The sequence below is a fragment of the Chelonoidis abingdonii genome, chromosome 6 (genome assembly GCF_003597395.2).
Source record: "Chelonoidis abingdonii isolate Lonesome George chromosome 6, CheloAbing_2.0, whole genome shotgun sequence".
NCBI classification, from domain to species: domain Eukaryota; kingdom Metazoa; phylum Chordata; order Testudines; family Testudinidae; genus Chelonoidis; species Chelonoidis abingdonii.
In genome coordinates, this window is record NC_133774.1 from 85479002 (window position 1) to 85495733 (window position 16732).

The 16732-nt window shown below is 40.7% G+C and overlaps 1 protein-coding gene across 1 annotated transcript in view; it reads left to right on the forward strand.

Moving 5' to 3' along the window:
• AUH (AU RNA binding methylglutaconyl-CoA hydratase) overlaps window positions 1-16732 on the forward strand; it is a 193890-nt gene that overhangs the window by 92694 nt on the left and 84464 nt on the right. Inside the window, exons 5-6 of the mRNA XM_075067192.1 lie at window positions 1711-1803; window positions 2802-2858. Of these exons, the coding sequence (XP_074923293.1) occupies window positions 1711-1803; window positions 2802-2858 (150 nt within the window). The remainder of the gene's footprint in view (window positions 1-1710; window positions 1804-2801; window positions 2859-16732) is intronic.

Below are 16732 nucleotides of genomic sequence, written 5' to 3' on the forward strand. Positions count from 1 at the left end.
TTTCTCTTCCCTAGCTGGCTGGGATCAGCTGCTGTGGTCTGTCGCCACAGCGCCCTCCAGTGGGCAAAAGAAGGAACTGCAGCAACTTTTCAACAGAAGCTTTTTCTGTGCAAAAATAAAAATGTGTGAGTATCATAAATTATGTGCACGCACAGTGGCACAGAATTCCCCTCAGAGTAACGTAGGTAATAATCACTAAAAATTGTGATTACTAGCAATTAAGCTTTCAGTGCTCCAGGAGTTATTTTTCAGTTACCTATCTCTGTTAGTTGATGTATGCCAACTTTTAACTTTTGAAGCCAGATTCTGTCATGCTTAGTATATGAGGGCATGGATATGGTTTCCTGATTATCATGCTGCCAGCTCAGGTCCTGAAGGGAGTTGGAGCAGTCTATTCTTCCTATCTTCACATACTATATATGGGAAAAGTAGACAAACAAAGATAGGAGCTGGGTAGGTCTAGTTCCTGATCCTTTACTCCCTATATGCTATCTGGTAGCTGGGGTGTGTACTAGCTATTCTGGAGCCTTGCAGGTAACTTCTGATGCTTGGAGTGACAAATATTTTTTAGGGTGCTTTACTGGCACCAGTTTTTATTGGCAGTAAAAGACTACTTACAGATAATTCCAACCAATCAATTTGATTCTTTACCATATTGCTGTAATAGCATAAGTGTAGTATAGACTAGTGCAGAACTTACAAAACCCTCAGTCCTGAATTAGAGGTGATCTATGGACCGCTTATCGGTGGTCTAAAGACAGCTGGCTCTCCAAATTGTGCTGGCTTTCCTTTTGTTTTTGTTGTTTTTGCAATAAAGACAGCTACAAATGAATTAGTTTCCCAATACTACTTTTCTCTGTAACCAATTACTGTATTTTCCAAAGGGATATTATGCGCCGTGAATAGGTGGGGAGCTGGTCAGAGATTGTCTTCTCAACTATCTCTGTTGAGTTGTGATCCACACATTGAAGAAAGTAGGAAACCCTGGAATAATGTTCTCCTTCAGTCTTCATTTAGTGCACTGTGACCATGAAAGTAAAGAACCTAAAATCAATAAAGATGAGGATGGATGCTTATATTTTTATCACAATTATATATGTAAGACTATTATAATAAAAATGATATGCAAACAATATCATAATTTCACAGTTCCCTGGTGACCATACAACCTGTTAGATATGTTTGGTGAGATTGGTATCACCAGACTGAGAATTCCTTCCCGCACTTCACCCTACTCAGCCATCTAGTAGCTACTCCCACATGGTCAAGTACGTTGGAAAAGACCCATCATGTTATGGGGATACCATACTTGGCAATGCTCAGATGCACAGAGCTGCCAGCTCTAACCTGGTTACAGTTGCTGCTAATTACATGTATGTTTCAGCTGTACTCTGGCAAGTCTACATGTACCGGAATTTTAAATGTTTTGTTATTTCTGTAATGCTATGGACTGCCTTCAGAGTTTACAATCTAAATTAAGGGCAGAACTGAGTAGCTGCTGAAGGGAAAATTTGCAACACAGTTTGGTTGCAGAAAGATTGGATGTCGTGTTTACTGAACAATTATTCTGAACAATTGATTTTAAGATCAGCATGAAGAAGATATGTTACTATTTTTCCTTGTCTGATTGTAATATGAACAAGAGATAATACAGGAATGACTCTCAAATGTTCATTGTGAGCAGATATTAACTGATACTTTCTTTTTCAGCTAATCTTCCAGTACCAACAATTGCTGCAATAGATGGGACTGCATTAGGTGGTGGCCTAGAACTGGCATTAGCCTGTGACATAAGAGTGGCAGGTAAGACTGAATCCTATTAAATGAACAAAAGATAATTAGCATTATAGAAGGCTTGACTGATCCTGGCCTTGGCAACAGTCCTTATAAAACTGGTTTTATATTCTGACATTGCTTATGCTTAATTATTTCTATGTGATTTAGCAGAAACTTGACTGAAATAATAGCTGATGTTTAATTTCAGACCACTTACTGTTGATAGCTAGACTATTTTTGTTACCTGTTTTAATTTTTTCTTATGATCTTCATTTTATCGTTAGCAGTCTTCACTATATCATTAGCAGTGATCCCAGAAGGCTAGGGCAGAGATTGAGAATTTTTTTTATAATTAAAGTGCTCTTGTCGTCAAAATTTGTTACTATTCAAACAGGTTGCAGGAAATAGGCCAAACTAGTTTGTGAGTGTATTATTAAATAAGTAATTAAGCCCTTATAAAATAAAAGTGACAACAGCACATGAAAAGAGGAACCTTGATCTATCCAGCTGTCAAAATTGCAAACCATTTGTTGGAAAGTAAATGGAAACTTGCTCTTGAGCAGTTGCCAGCATACTCATAGTATATTAAGCTGTTTGACCCTGAGGGAGTAGTCAGTCAGCTAAAGAATTCATAATCATCAGAAACAGACTTCCCCACCATTTCAAGTTGTTAAATAATAACATTGTCACTTTCTTTTAGTGCTTTAAAATGTACAAATAATTCTGTGCATTATTGGATCTAAATAACTTACTTGCATCAGCAATCTTCTTGTGTGAAAATTAATGAGGTACAGAGCCTGTCTTGACAGGAATAGCTTCTTGGTTCTTTTAATAAATGCAGATCAATTTGTCTTTCTGTATTTCCATAGGCAAATACTTTCTTAAGTCATGGTTTGTTGTTCGGAAGACAAGTTTAATAAATTAACAGATTGTTGTAAAGAATCTTCTTTTGTATAAACTTTTTCAAATTATTATTTAGTGTAGATTATATCAAGAACTCATTACATGTTATGCTTCTTTTCAAGCCTCTTCTGCTAAAATGGGTCTAGTTGAAACAAAGCTGGCAATCATTCCAGGTGCAGGTATGAATTTTAGTCTTGTATAATACTGGAGATAATCCAACTGCTAGCCAATGATCCTGGTGCTTGTGATTTTGCATTGTTGGTTATACATTTTATGTTTAACTTTGTATTCTTATTAAGTGTTATTAACATAGTTTAAAACCATATTTCCTACTGAAAATTAGTAAAAAGTTTTTCTAATGTCTTTAAAGAAATGAGTATGTAGGGTTGGTTGTTTTTTTAATGGATGCCTGCCTTAATAGTTATGTAAATAGGGTTAATGTCTTTGAAGGCTGATGTCATTTGTGTAGGGGCATGTGCAAAAACATTAATTTGTAACTATTAGTATAGCAGAAATGGTAATTTAATTTGATGATCCAACACTGTCTACCATCTTAGAATCATGGAATATTAGCATTGGAAGAGACCTCAGGAGGTCATCTAGTCCAACCCCCTGCTCAAAGCAGGATCAACCCTAACTAAATCAATCTGTTCCTAAATCTGTTCCTTTAGGACACTGATTCAGCTTTTGTACTGCTTTTTAGTCAGTTACATGAAGATACTGACTGTGAAAGTGTGGTGTATGTATCACTCTATCTCATTCAGAATTTATTTGGTATCTTCAGAGGACAGAGATTACTATTTTATTTTAACACCCTCTTCCACTTGGAAGGACAGTTGGCCCTACTCAGGATTCAGGGTGGCTGAAAAGAATAAAGGGGTAATGATGTTTGATTTGAGTCCCTTCTACTGAGAAGGGCGTTTATTTTTGTTTTCCAGATAAAAGCACACTGATTTGAACCAAACTATTTGCCTTTGTGATGGAAGAACAATATCTTGAGGAAACAAAACTTCTCTGCTATGGCTTTAGCCGATGTTGCTAGAAGTGTTGACAGAATTTTATACCTCAGCTTTAGAGTAATATTCTTTCTGGTTGGTGAAGGCTGTTGGGGAAATACTAAATGTGTTGCTAATGGAGATTGTCAATGCTTGTAGCAGGGAGAGCAGGGTGCCAACTGTTCTAATGGAAACATTGGTGCAACCTCTGGATAAGAAACAACCACTTGAGTTTGACAGTCTGGATGCTTTTTGTCCTGTTTCAAATTCTCCATTATTGGTTAAGATTATTGAGGAAGTTGTGATGAGACATCTCACAATATCTTAATTAGGTGTTTCAGATCTCCTGGTTTATTCTCAGTTTTCCGTTCAGACCTTTGTTTGGCGTGGGTACAGCACTGGGTTATACTGATGGTTGATCCCTTCTTAGCCATAGGTGAAGATGAGGTATTCATACATATTTTTAGGTCTGTCAGTTGCCCGTGGTGCCTTTGATCATGATATATTATTGCCTTGACAATTGATCCTAGTGGGAGTAAATGAAGGTGCAGTTGATTACCTATGTTCTTTTCTTTCAGAGGGCTCCCACAGGGCGGTGTTGAGGATGGTGGCATCCTAGAGGCAGAAAACCAAAGATAGTGTAGGCAGTGACTGGTGGATGTTCAGTCATTTCAAGAATGAGACTATGGAAAAACATGTTGTTTTGGCCATGTTAAATTCTAGTGAGCTTTTCTTTGAACAGCTCTAGTGCCCCCATGCCTTTCTGTCAGGGATATGTCTGCAATGGAGATGTGGATTCAGTCCCAGATCTGGCCAGGTTATAAGCCTTTGAAAAATTGTAGTTTGTTCAAGCTCAGTAGAGACTTCTTGGATTTTATCAGCTAAAATCTCCAAAGATTCCATCCTCATTGAGCTTGCTCAAACCTCTCACAATTCCTAGTGTTGACCACACTGCACTTACACAACCCTTACAGAGTGACTGAGCATGCTCCATATGTTCTCAGTTCCTACTTGTGATTGGACTGTGACTGTAGGGAAGGATTGCAGACCAAGTTGGATGAGCAAGCATCTCAAACAGTGATTAAGAGAAAGCAGAAGGCCTACAAGAATGGAAGATGGGATAGATCAGCAAGGAGAGCTACCTCTTGGAGTGTGGTTATAAAGTGAGAACTGCCAAAAGCCAAGCAGAGTTAGATCTTGCAAAGGAAATTAAAACCAATAATAAAAGATTTGATAGCCATATAAATAAAAAGAAAACAAGGAAAGAAAAAGTGGGACCTCTAAGCACTTGAAGATGTGGTGGAGATTATAGGTAATCTAGGCATGGACCAACACCCCAACAAATTCTTTGCCTCAGTTTTTAATAAGGGTAATGAAGAGTTTAGGGGTCATGGCAGGGTGGCTAATGGGAACAAGGATATGGAAGTAGAAATTACAACATCCAAGTTGGAAGTCAAACTTCCACACCTTAATGGGATTAAATCTGGGGACCCAGATAATCTTCATCCAAGAATATTAAAGGAACTGGGACATGAAATTGCAAGCCCAATAGCCATGATTTTTAATGAATCTGTAAACTCAGGGGTTAGACCCTATGACTGGAGAATTACTAATAGAGATCTTATTTTTAAGAAAGGGAAAAAATATGATCCAGGAGATGACAGGCCTGTTAGTTTCACCTCACTTTTATGCAAGGTCTTGGAACGAATGTTGAAGGAGAAAGTAGTTAATGAAATAGAGGTAAATAGTAATTGGGATAAAATATAATGTGGTTTTACAAAAGATAGATGGATCTCCTTCTTTGACAAGATATCTGGTTTTTTTTAGACAAAGGAAATACAGTATATCTAATCTACCTGGCTTTCAGTCAGGCATCTGATACAGTTAAATTGGAGAAGATGGGAATTAATATAAGGATTGAAAGGTGAATAAGGAATTGGTTAAAGGGGAGACTACAATGGGTCATACTGAAAGGCTGCCAGGCTGGAGAAAGGTTACTAGTGGAGTTCCTCAGGAATAGGTCTTGAGACCAGTCTTATTGAATAATTTCATTAATGACCTTGGCACAAAAAATGGGAATGTGCTAACAAAATTTGCAGATGACACAAAGTTGGAAGGTATTGCCAATACAGAGGAGTATTGGAATATCATATGAGAAGGTCTGGAGGACCTTGAATACTGGAGTAATATAAATGGGATAAAATTTAATAGTGCAAAGGGACTATCAACAGGATGTTTTGCTATAAGCTGGGGATTTACCAGTTGGAAGCAATAGAGGAGGAGAAAGATGTAGATATATTGGTTGGCCACAGGATGACTGTGAGCTGCTAATGTGATGTGGCTGTGAAAAAGGGTAATATAGCCTAGGATGCATCAGGCAAGGTATTTCCAGTAGAGACAGGGAAGTGTTAGTACCATTATACAAGGCACTGGTGAGACCTCATCTGGAATAGTGTGTGCAGTTCTGGGCTCCCACGTTTAACAAAAAATGAATTTAAACTGGAACAGTTGCAGAGAAGGTTACTAGGATGATCAGAGGAATGGAAAACCTACTTTAGGAGAGAAGAATCAAAGAGTTTGGCTTGTTTAGCTTAAGCAGAAGAAGGCTGAAGGGAGATATGATTGTCTGCATAAATACATCAGAGGGATAAAAATCAGGGAGGGAGAGGAGTTATTTAAGTTAAGCACCGATGTGGACGCAAGAACTAATGGATATAAACTGGCCATCAACAAGTTTAGCCTTCAAATTAGGTGAAGGTTTCTAACCATTTAGGGGAGTGAAGTTGTGGAACGGCCTTCCAAGGGGAGCAGTGGGTACAAAAAATCCTAACTGGCCTCAAGACTAAGCTGGATAAGTTTATGGAGGGGACGTTATGATGAGACTGAATAGATTGGTATGTAGCTGATGTGTGACTGGTAGCAGAAAATAGCTTCAATGGCCAGTGGTGGGACACTAGAAGGGAAGGGTTCTGAGTTATTCCAGAGAATTCTTTCCCGGGTGTCTGGCTGGTAGGTCTTGCCCACATGCTCAGAGTCTAACTGATTTGCCATATTTGGAGTTGATAAGGAATTTTCTCCTAGGTCTGATTGGCAGAGACCAGTGTTCCCTAAGCTGCATTCACGCACGAGAGTCAGTTAAGTGCTGTGCATTTGTTTAGTAGAGCTGCGCACATCCAGCAACTTGTGTTCAGATGCCCCTCTACTCTTCTGCTCTGCTGCTGCACTGCTCCTGCCCTCTGCCTTGGAGCCCCTGGCCAGCTACTCCTGGGACTTTCCTGCTTGCTGTGCAGAGTGTGGGGAGGAGGGGGCACTGATGTCAGGGTGTCCCTCTCCCCCTGCCTCCCTCTGCCCATGTGCCCCGTCTCTGCAGAGCAGGGAAGAAGGTCAGAGCTCAGGAGGTAGACAGAACTGCTGGTGGCTGCTGCGGTCTGAATGAGCTTTCAGACTTGTGAGTGCGACTGTGGTTCGAGAGACAGTGCACTGTCTCTCATACACTTTCCCAGCAGCCAGCACACAGACACTCTCTGTGTGTGTGTGTGTGTGTCTCTCTCTCTCTCTCTCTCTCACTTACTCACTCTGTCTCTGTTGCTTTCTTTCTCTCTCTCTCTCTCTCTCTCTCTCTCTCTCTCTCTCACACACACACACACTCACACACACACACACACACACACACTGTCTCTCCCCTTCCCCCACCTCCCTCCACCCATGTACCCCATCTCTGCAGAATGTGGGAGGGGGACAGGCTTGGGAGTTAGACGGGACTGCTGCGGTCTGAATGAGCCTTCAGACTGCTGAGTGCCGCTGTGCTTAAAGAAAGAGTGCATAGTCTCTCATACTTCTCCAGCAGCCAGCACGCGCGCGCGCACACACACACACTGTCTCTCATTCACACGCTGTCTCTGTATGTGTGTCTCTCTCTCACTCATACACATACACTCATGCACACGCTCTCTGTCTCTCGCATGCTTACCTCCCAACACATAGAATCATAGAATATTAGGGTTGGAAGAAACCTAAGGAGGTCATATAGTCCAATCCCCTGCTCAGAGAAGGACTAACACCAATTAAATCATCCCAGCCAGGGCTTTGTAAAGCCAGCCCTTAAAAACCTCTAAGGATGGAGATTCCACCATCTCCCTAGGTAACCCATTCCAGTGTTTCACCACCCTCCTAGTAAAATAGTGTTTCCTAATATCCAACCTAGACCTCCCACACTGCAACTTGACACCATTGCTTCTCGTTCTGTCATCTGCCGTCACTGAGAACAGCCTAGCTCCATCCTTTTTGGAACCCCGCTTTAGGTAGTTGAAGTCTGCTATCAAATCCCCCCTCACTCTTCTCTTCTGCAGACTAAATAACCCCAGTTCCCTCAGCCTCTCCTCGTAAGTCATGTGCCCCAGCCCCCCTAATCATTTTCATTGCCCTCCGCTGGACTCTCTCCAATTTGTCCACATCCTTCTGTAGTGGGGGGACCAAAACTGGACACAATACTCCAGGTGTGGCCTCACCAGTGCCGAATAGAGGGGAATAATCACTTCCCTCGATCTGCTGGCAATGCTCCTACTAATACAGCCCAATATGCTGTTGGCCTTCTTGGCAACAAGGGCACACTGCTGACTCATATCCAGCTTCTCATCCACTGTAATCCCCAGGTCCTTTTCTGCAGAACTGCTGCTTAGCCAGTCAGTCCCCAGCCTGTAGCAGTGCATGGGATTCTTCCTTCCTAAGTGCAGGACTCTGCACTTGTCCTTGTTGAACCTCATCAGATTTCTTTTGGCCCAATCCTCCAATTTGTCTAGGTCACTCTGGACCCTATCCCTACCCTCCAGCATATCTACCTCTCCCCCCAGCTTAGTGTCATCTGCAAACTTGCTGAGGGTGCAATTAATCCCATCATCCAGATCATTAATAAAGATGTTGAACAAAACCAGCCCAGGACTGACCCCTGGGGCACTCTGCTTGATACCGGCTGCCAACTAGACATCGAGCCGTTGATCACTACCTGTTGAGCCCGACAATCTAGCCAGCTTTCTATCCACCTTATAGTCCATTCATCCAATCCATACTTCTTTTAACTTGCTGGCAAGAATACTGTGGGAGACCGTATCAAAAGCTTTGCTAAAGTCAAGATATATCACATCCACTGCTTTCCCCATATCCACAGAGCCAGTTATCTCATCATAGAAGGCAATCAGGTTGGTCAGGCATGACTTGCCCTTGGTGAATCCATGTTGACTGTTCCTGATCACCTTCCTCTCCTCCAAGTGCTTCAAATGGATTCCTTGAGGACCTGCTCCATGATTTTTGCCAGGGACTGAAGTGAGGCTGACCTGTCTGTAGTTCCCCAGGTTCTCTTTTTCCCTTTTTAAAAATATGGGCACTATATATTGCCTTTTTCCAATCATCCGGGACCTCCCCGATCACCATGAATTTTCAAAGATAATGGCCAATGGCTCTGCAATCACATCAGCCAACTCCCTCAGCACCCTTGGATGCATTAGATCTGGACCCATGGACTTGTGCATGTCCAGCTTTTCTAAATAGTCCTTAACCTGTTCTTTCCTGCTAGAACAGGGCCTCATTCTCCCTGATTGAACTAACCTCGTTATCTCTAGCTTGCTTGCTAGCATATATATACCTGCCCCTGGAAATTTCCACTACCTGCGTCTGAAGAAGTGGGTATTCACCCACGAAAGCTCATGCTCCAAAACGTCTGTTAGTCTATAAGGTGCCACAGGATTCTCTGCTGCTTTTACATATCTGTAGAAATCCTTCTTGTTACCTTTCACATCCCTTGCTAGCTGCAACTCCAGCTGTGCCTTGGCCTTCCTGATTACAGCCCTGCAATATTTTTATACTCCTCCCTAGTCATCTGTCCAAATTTCCAATTCTTGTAGGCTTCCTTTTTGAGTTTAAGCTCACCAAAGATTTCACTGTTAAGCCAAGCTGGTCGCCTGCCATATTTGCTGTTCTTTCTTTACTTGTATTATTGTGTTGTTACTTCATGATACTTCCTGCAATGCACATATATTCTCTGTAATTTTATTCTTTCAAAGTGCTGCTATTTTAGTTTTCTGACTGGTCTGTGCATTTCATAATTTTTTTTCCTCTCTTCCACTTAAATATAATTCTTTGAGTAGTGAGTTCTAAAATGCCTAACTTGTCTTGCCTGGAGTAATTATCCCTATGATAACTTTTAAAAAATATATATTATATCTAGGTTTTTTGTGTCTACTGGTGGCACACATCTGTACATTACCTCAATATTGGTGCACACAACAAAATTCATTCTGCACATGGATAGAAAAAATTAGAGGGAACATTGGCAGAGACCCTGGGAGCTTTTTGCCTTTTTATACAGCGTGGGGTACAGGTCACTTGCAGGTTTAAACTAGAGTAAATGATGAATTCTCTGTAACTTAAAGTCTTTAAATCATTATTTGAGAACTTCACTAACTCAGCCAGAGATTATGGGTCTTTTACAGGACTGGTTAGGCTCTCTTGCCTGCAATGTGCAGATGGTCAGACTAAATGATCATGGTGATCCCTTCTGGCCTTAAAGTCTATGAGTCTATGTGCTACAGGGGCAAAGCCAGACCTTTCCCAGTAATGGCTGCTTCTAGTTGCTTCAGGACAGGGTGGGGCTGTAACTGAGAGTAGGGAGCCTAGCCCACTAGGGCTCATACCCCTACAGATCTTGGAACAGAACCCAAGATTCCCAAGTCTCTCCATTCCTTTGCTGCCTGCAAATAGCTGTGAAACCCACTGGTGAAGTGAGTGTCTCATCTTCTCTCTAGTGCTGCTCCAAATAGAGGAGGAAAACATACTATTGCTATCAGTTCCTCGGTTAGCTCAAGTAACTGAGGTTTGTGTGATTAATCTAAAGGTTCTAACCTCACTGATGACCAAGATGTAGTGTGATGACACATGGTGGGATTTCTGTGTTTCCAGTCAGCTTTTTTTAAAACCTGGGAAATTAAAGACATCCACACAAAGTAAATTGAAAAAAACAAAATTAAGATTGAATAGTCAAATCTTGAAAAGTTAGGAAATGCCAGAATAAATACTGCCTGTGCAACCTTAAATTCAGTCCCATTGTATATACATTATGATGATCTTTAATTGCATGATCACGCTGGGATCTGATTTGTAGAAGTGCTGATCACTTTCTGCTACAATTGAAGGTAACCGGAGTGGTGCATTAAACATATAAAGTACTGTATTATGCTAAATACTCTGAAAAATCCTCTTTTGTTCGATCCTTATGCAAAAATAATTGAGGAGAAAAGCTATTAAATTAGTGAATGGGGAAAAGTGATAATAGTACTGTATATATGTAAAGATGACTTTTTTTAGACAGAGGAATTACTTATTGTGTGTGCCCAGAAAATCATTTGCCAACACATTGCAGAGAATGAAAAGGATGTGAAATTGGTGCTTGCAGAGGAGCAAGCTAGATTTAGACAAGAGTCTGTTACAGTAGATCAGTATTTATGATAAAACAGGTATCAGAAATACATCGAACACAACCAAACCTTCTATAACCATTTTATAGACTTCATAAAGTCTTTTGATAGCATCTGGCAGAAAGGGCTATGGCAAGTTTTGAGAATGTTTGGCACCCCAAGAAATTGATCAAGCTGATAGAGAATATCTATAGCAAGTTCATGAGAGCAGTGAGAATAGACAAGAAGCTGATGAAATGGTTCAGAATGACCTAGGAGTGAGACAAGGATTCACGCTATTCCCAGCTTTGTTCAGCTTGGTACTGGAAGCAGTAATGGCAGTAACACTCAGAGATGAAATGGGAGGAGTCATGTTATGTGGGAGGACAGTAAATAACTTTAGATTTGCAAATGATACTGGCCTCATAGCATTGACCAAGGAGGATTTACAGAGAATAACTGACAAGATAGACCAAGAAATCAGAAAATTCAGACTGAAGATCAGCATGGAGAAGACAAAATTTATGGCAATTGCAAGACAGGAGGAAGAGGTAAAGATTAAAGTCGAAGACAAAGAACTAGAACAAGTGGGAAAATTTTTATCTTGGAGGACTAGTATTGAAGAATTGGAATTGTGAAAATGACAAAAAGAAGAATCAGACTAGCCACTATGGCATTCAAAAAGCCCTGCAAAATCTGGAGGGCTAAAGACATTTTGATTAAAATGAAAATCAACATGTATGAGACAACTGTTGTGCCTGTACTTCTGTATGGGTCGGAATACCGGTGTGAGGAAAGTCCGTGTATGAAAGATATTTGCTGAGGCCAATATCAAGAGTTCCAAGACTGCAGAAAATAAAACATGAAGTTGATAAGAAAATGGGTAGGGCAACAAACAACACTGTTACATAAAATTCAAGAAAGACAATAAGGTGATTTGGACACGTGTCAGGAATGGACTCGAAAAGGATACCATGCATGACAATAAATACAAGAGGGTAAAGAACTAGAAGAAGACCAAGGATGCATCAATTGACATCTTGAGGAATGAACATAAAGCAAAACAATTTCAAGATAAATGAAGCTGTGAAGCTGGTACCAGATGGAAAGTGGTGAAAAGACTTCATTCAGCCCCATCGTAGCTGCTGAACTGATGGATGGGAATCAAAGAAAATGATGACTGAAAAATCAGTTCCTAGGCATATCAAATTAGTCACCCAAAATTAGTGAAAACTTTTGATCTTAATCTCGCCGTCTCTCAGCTCCTCATCTGTAAAATGGGAATAAATATCACTGCCTCGCCTCACAGAAGTGTGAAAATAGATTAACGTTTGTGAAGCACTCAGATACTATTGTGATGAGCACCATAGGAAAACTCATGAGGAAGTTTAATATGTCTATCTTGAGAGCAGGGTTTGAATTGCATATTGTAAATAAGGCATTGAATAATGAGGTGAAAACAAAAATATCAAGCACTATGCATCCTGTACACTGAATGGATAAAAATCATATGTGATCATGTAATTAATGATGGTATCATAATGCAAGGAGGGTGAGTTAAGGTTGCACAATGAATCCTAATTCTGGCATTTCCTACTTTTGAGTGCTTGAGTTTGCACCTTAATAATGTTTTTTAATCTTTAAAGTAGTGTTTTTATGTGTAATCTATCTACCTATGGCTCAAATTATAGTTTTAATCCTCTCCAACCTGATATCACATGCTCAAGATTCCTTTCAGTGACTTCAGTGCACCCACTGTCCTTTTGAAGAAGCAATATTGAGTAAGATATTGAGGGTTAAATTGTAACTGCAGGTTGGTTCAAGCTAAACTGACATGCCACAGAAAGTGAAATGCACATGTGCATCAAAATTATGGATCTGTTGCAAGTCACAGGCTTTGCAGGCAGCCCAATGTCAGAGTAGCAACATGGCTCAAGGCAACATGCAGTGCCCATTGAACCTGAGCAACACTCAGTTACTGAGTTTACATCCTTCCCTTGATAGAAAATGTATGTTGTTCATGCTCCCTGCCCAAAATCTGCTTTAACAGCTGGTATTTCAAAGTGTTCTAAAATCCACACACAGATTCTGATTTTACTTGAGAAATATTGTCAAGAAAATTAGCATTAATTAAATAGAGGAAAGATGAGACTCTAGGAAGCAGTTAGGGTAATGTAATCATGACTTGTGCTCCTCAACCGTTTCCTGAACAGTGGGACCGAGTATGATTAAAGAAAAGTGAGTTGTTGAGTCAGCCCTCCTAAAAGGAACCGCTTATAACACTTTTAGATTCTTACAACTATTTTGATGTAGACTAAGGGAAAATCCTAAATTTAGTTTGGGATTCATTTATTTCATTTCATTTAGTTTATAGCATGGACTGTCCCTGAGATCAGCTATTAAATGGGTCTAAGGACCAGTTTAGAAATATTTCAAATATTATTGCACTACAAAACATTTACTACCTCTGCTGAAAACAACTGTGTGAGCTGTTGCTTCCTCTGGAACTTTAGTGAGTGACATACACTGATTGGTGTACTCCCTTAGTGGTTTAAGAGTGCAAGTGCTATCCCAAGGACAGTGAGGTTGAATCCTCTACTTAAGTGATTTGTGTGCTATGCACATTATGTGCACAAGTGCTGAAACTGCAGGGATAGGTTGGGGGTGAGATGAGTGGAGCAGTTCACACATCTCAGAGTTATCATTCCAGAGTGTATTCATCTCTATGGTGTATTCTCATTCAGCTGAGAACATCTTACTGAGATGAATGGTCCACTTCACAACTTTCTGAGCCTCCTATACTTCAGATGAATGCACAGAGCCCCTTCCTCATACACTGTGCCCAGACAGGGACACCGTATCTCTACTTTCCTTCCCTTTTCTGCCTCCAACTGGTACATGCATTCTTCACAACCATACCACCTTCCCTTCTCCCCATGGTCTCTCCAGGTTAACAGGTGCACGGAGTGGGAAGGAGGAGGAGGTTGGAGCTGGCGTGTGTGTGTGTGGGAAAATGGGCTCAGTACAGTGAGGGCATGAGAGGGCTCAGAGCAATGAGAATGCTACAAGGAAGTTGGAGTGGTTGGAGTATTTAAATGACCATTCAGACGTTGGTTCTGAATGCTTGGTTCATTGACACAAGCTTTGAGGAAGAACTGACTTTCCAAAAGCAGTTTTTCCTAAGATCCTTTGATGAATAAGGAACTTTGAAAACATGAAATGAGATCACCTAATAAACTTAACATCCCCACCAATATTCTCTTCCTTTTTATGAGAATAGTTCAAACAACACAAGATACGGTATTTGGGAATAAACGCAGAAACTATGCTGTATGAGAGCTATCATCTGCACCCCAATGTAGGAGAAGGTTTCAGGGATCTGTATTTGGTTCTTCCTCGCTCCAATGAAGAATGGGGTATTTGACCATTTCGGGATATGATGTCTCCTTTATATGTCCAATGAACCAGGTTCTTTCATGTGGGAAAACTCCCTATGCTATAAATAGAGATTTCTTTTTGGGATGGAATATTTTCTGTGTTCAGTTGACTTCATGGATTTGTATCTTCCTGTGCCCTGCCCTCTCACTGGTACACTTCAGAATCCTCTGCTTCTCAATGGATTGTCTTTGCTGCCTATCTGCTGCCTTGACATTTGATCTTTCATCAGCCTCATGTATGTTCTCCATGCTCATTGTCAGCCATGGTGGTTTCCATGAGAGAAGAGGGACTCCATGTCTTCCATTATTTGGACAACATTATTGTTTAAGCACCCGTTAGTGCAGAGGTTGGCAACCTTTCAGAACTGGTGTGCCGAGTCTTCATTTATTCACTCTAATTTAAGGTTTTGCTGCCAATAATATAACATTTTTAGAAGGTCTCGCATGCCAATAATATAATGCCGATTTTAACGTTTTTAGAAGGTCTCTTTCTATAAGTCTATAATATATAACTAAACTATTGTTGTATGTAAAGTAAATAAGGTTTTTAAAATGTTTAAGAAGCTTCATTTAAAATTAAATTAAAATGCAGAGCTCCCTGGACTGGTGGCCAGGACCCAGGCAGTGTGAGTGCCACTGAAAATCAGCTTGGCTGCCACCTTCGGCATGCGTGCCATAGGTTGCCTACGCCTGCATTAGTGTGTCAGGTGTTTCACAAAAAAATACATGGGAGACTAGTTAATCACCATAAATCCAAGTATCACATTTCAGGCCTCCCCTTGTTTTTTAAACTTGTGGATTTGTGATGAATAGGGATAAGATCTCTTGTGACCTATGTTCCAGGTTTTGCATAGCCCTATACATGGCGTCTTTTCTCAAAAGGAAGTATCCAGGATCAAGTCTCTGGCCAAATATCTATTCCTTCCCACAGAAACATTACTATTTGTCAGATCCCTCAACAAACTATTCTAATGGCTGTATACAATGAGCTGTCATCCACCTTCTTCTTATTCTTCTTCCCCTTTTGTCTAGGATTACCAAGATGCAATTAATTCCTGGATTGCTCATCCCCAAAGATTCATGATTCATAAAGTGGTGGGCTCTCAACATGAGTATCAGGTGGAAGATGACTGACTGAACCAGTACTAACCCAAATCATAATAGACTCCCGTCAGATTTGTGGAGCTTATGTGAACCACCACACATCAGAGCTAATGGTCCTCACCAGAGCGGCACAATAGTAACTGACTGGAATCAGTCACAGGAAGTGCCCTTAGGATGTTCACAATGCTTCTGAATCCAACTCTCTGTTGACACAGTGTGACAACTGTACATTCCTCATTTACATAAAGAAGCGAAGAGGAATAGAGTCCCTCTTAAGTCAAAAGCACCGCAAATTCTTCACTGCATGGAGACAATAATCTGACAGTTCTAACTTCCTGGTCAGAGTCATTGTGTAACACCATTGAGTGAATTTGGCTCCTTATACCTAAGATGACAAGAAAACTCATGAATATCTCTGGGTGAATGTAAAAATAATCAACAAGTTTTGCACTTTGTCTTTTCAAATGGGAATGCCAGGTGCTTGGCCTCTTTCCATCTTTCATCAGCAATAAGCTTCCTCTGCTTTAGACACCTGGAAAACAAGACATGTAAGGTGGATGCATTCTCCTTTGAGTGTCAGAACTCTCTTTGAGGCCTGATTCTTATTTACACTGGTCTGGCAGTTGTAAATGGCCCTTCCTATAATTGAGCATCAGGCCCTTTATGCCTTGTCTCTGTGCTTTCCAAGGTAGCCATAAAAATCAGAATGACAAACTTCATAGTGCTCATAGCTCCATATTAGCCTAGCAGGACATGGTTTACCATATAGTAGAGAGATTCTTCTGTTTACATGGATATTGCCTACATGCAAGGTGTCACAGTTCAGGGCAACTGGCACTGCACCTGTGTTTCCATTCAGTGGTCCAGCAAAGGCTTCTAACCTCAATCCCTGGAAAAATCATGGAGCAGGTGCTGAAGGAATCCATCCTGAAACACTTAGAGGAGAACAAGGTGATCAGAAGCTCTCTAGTTGGCAACCAGTAACAAGTGGTGTGCCCCAGGGGTCTGTCTTAGGGCCCGTTCTATTCAATGTCTTCATTAATGATCTTGATGATGGGATAGCTTGCACATT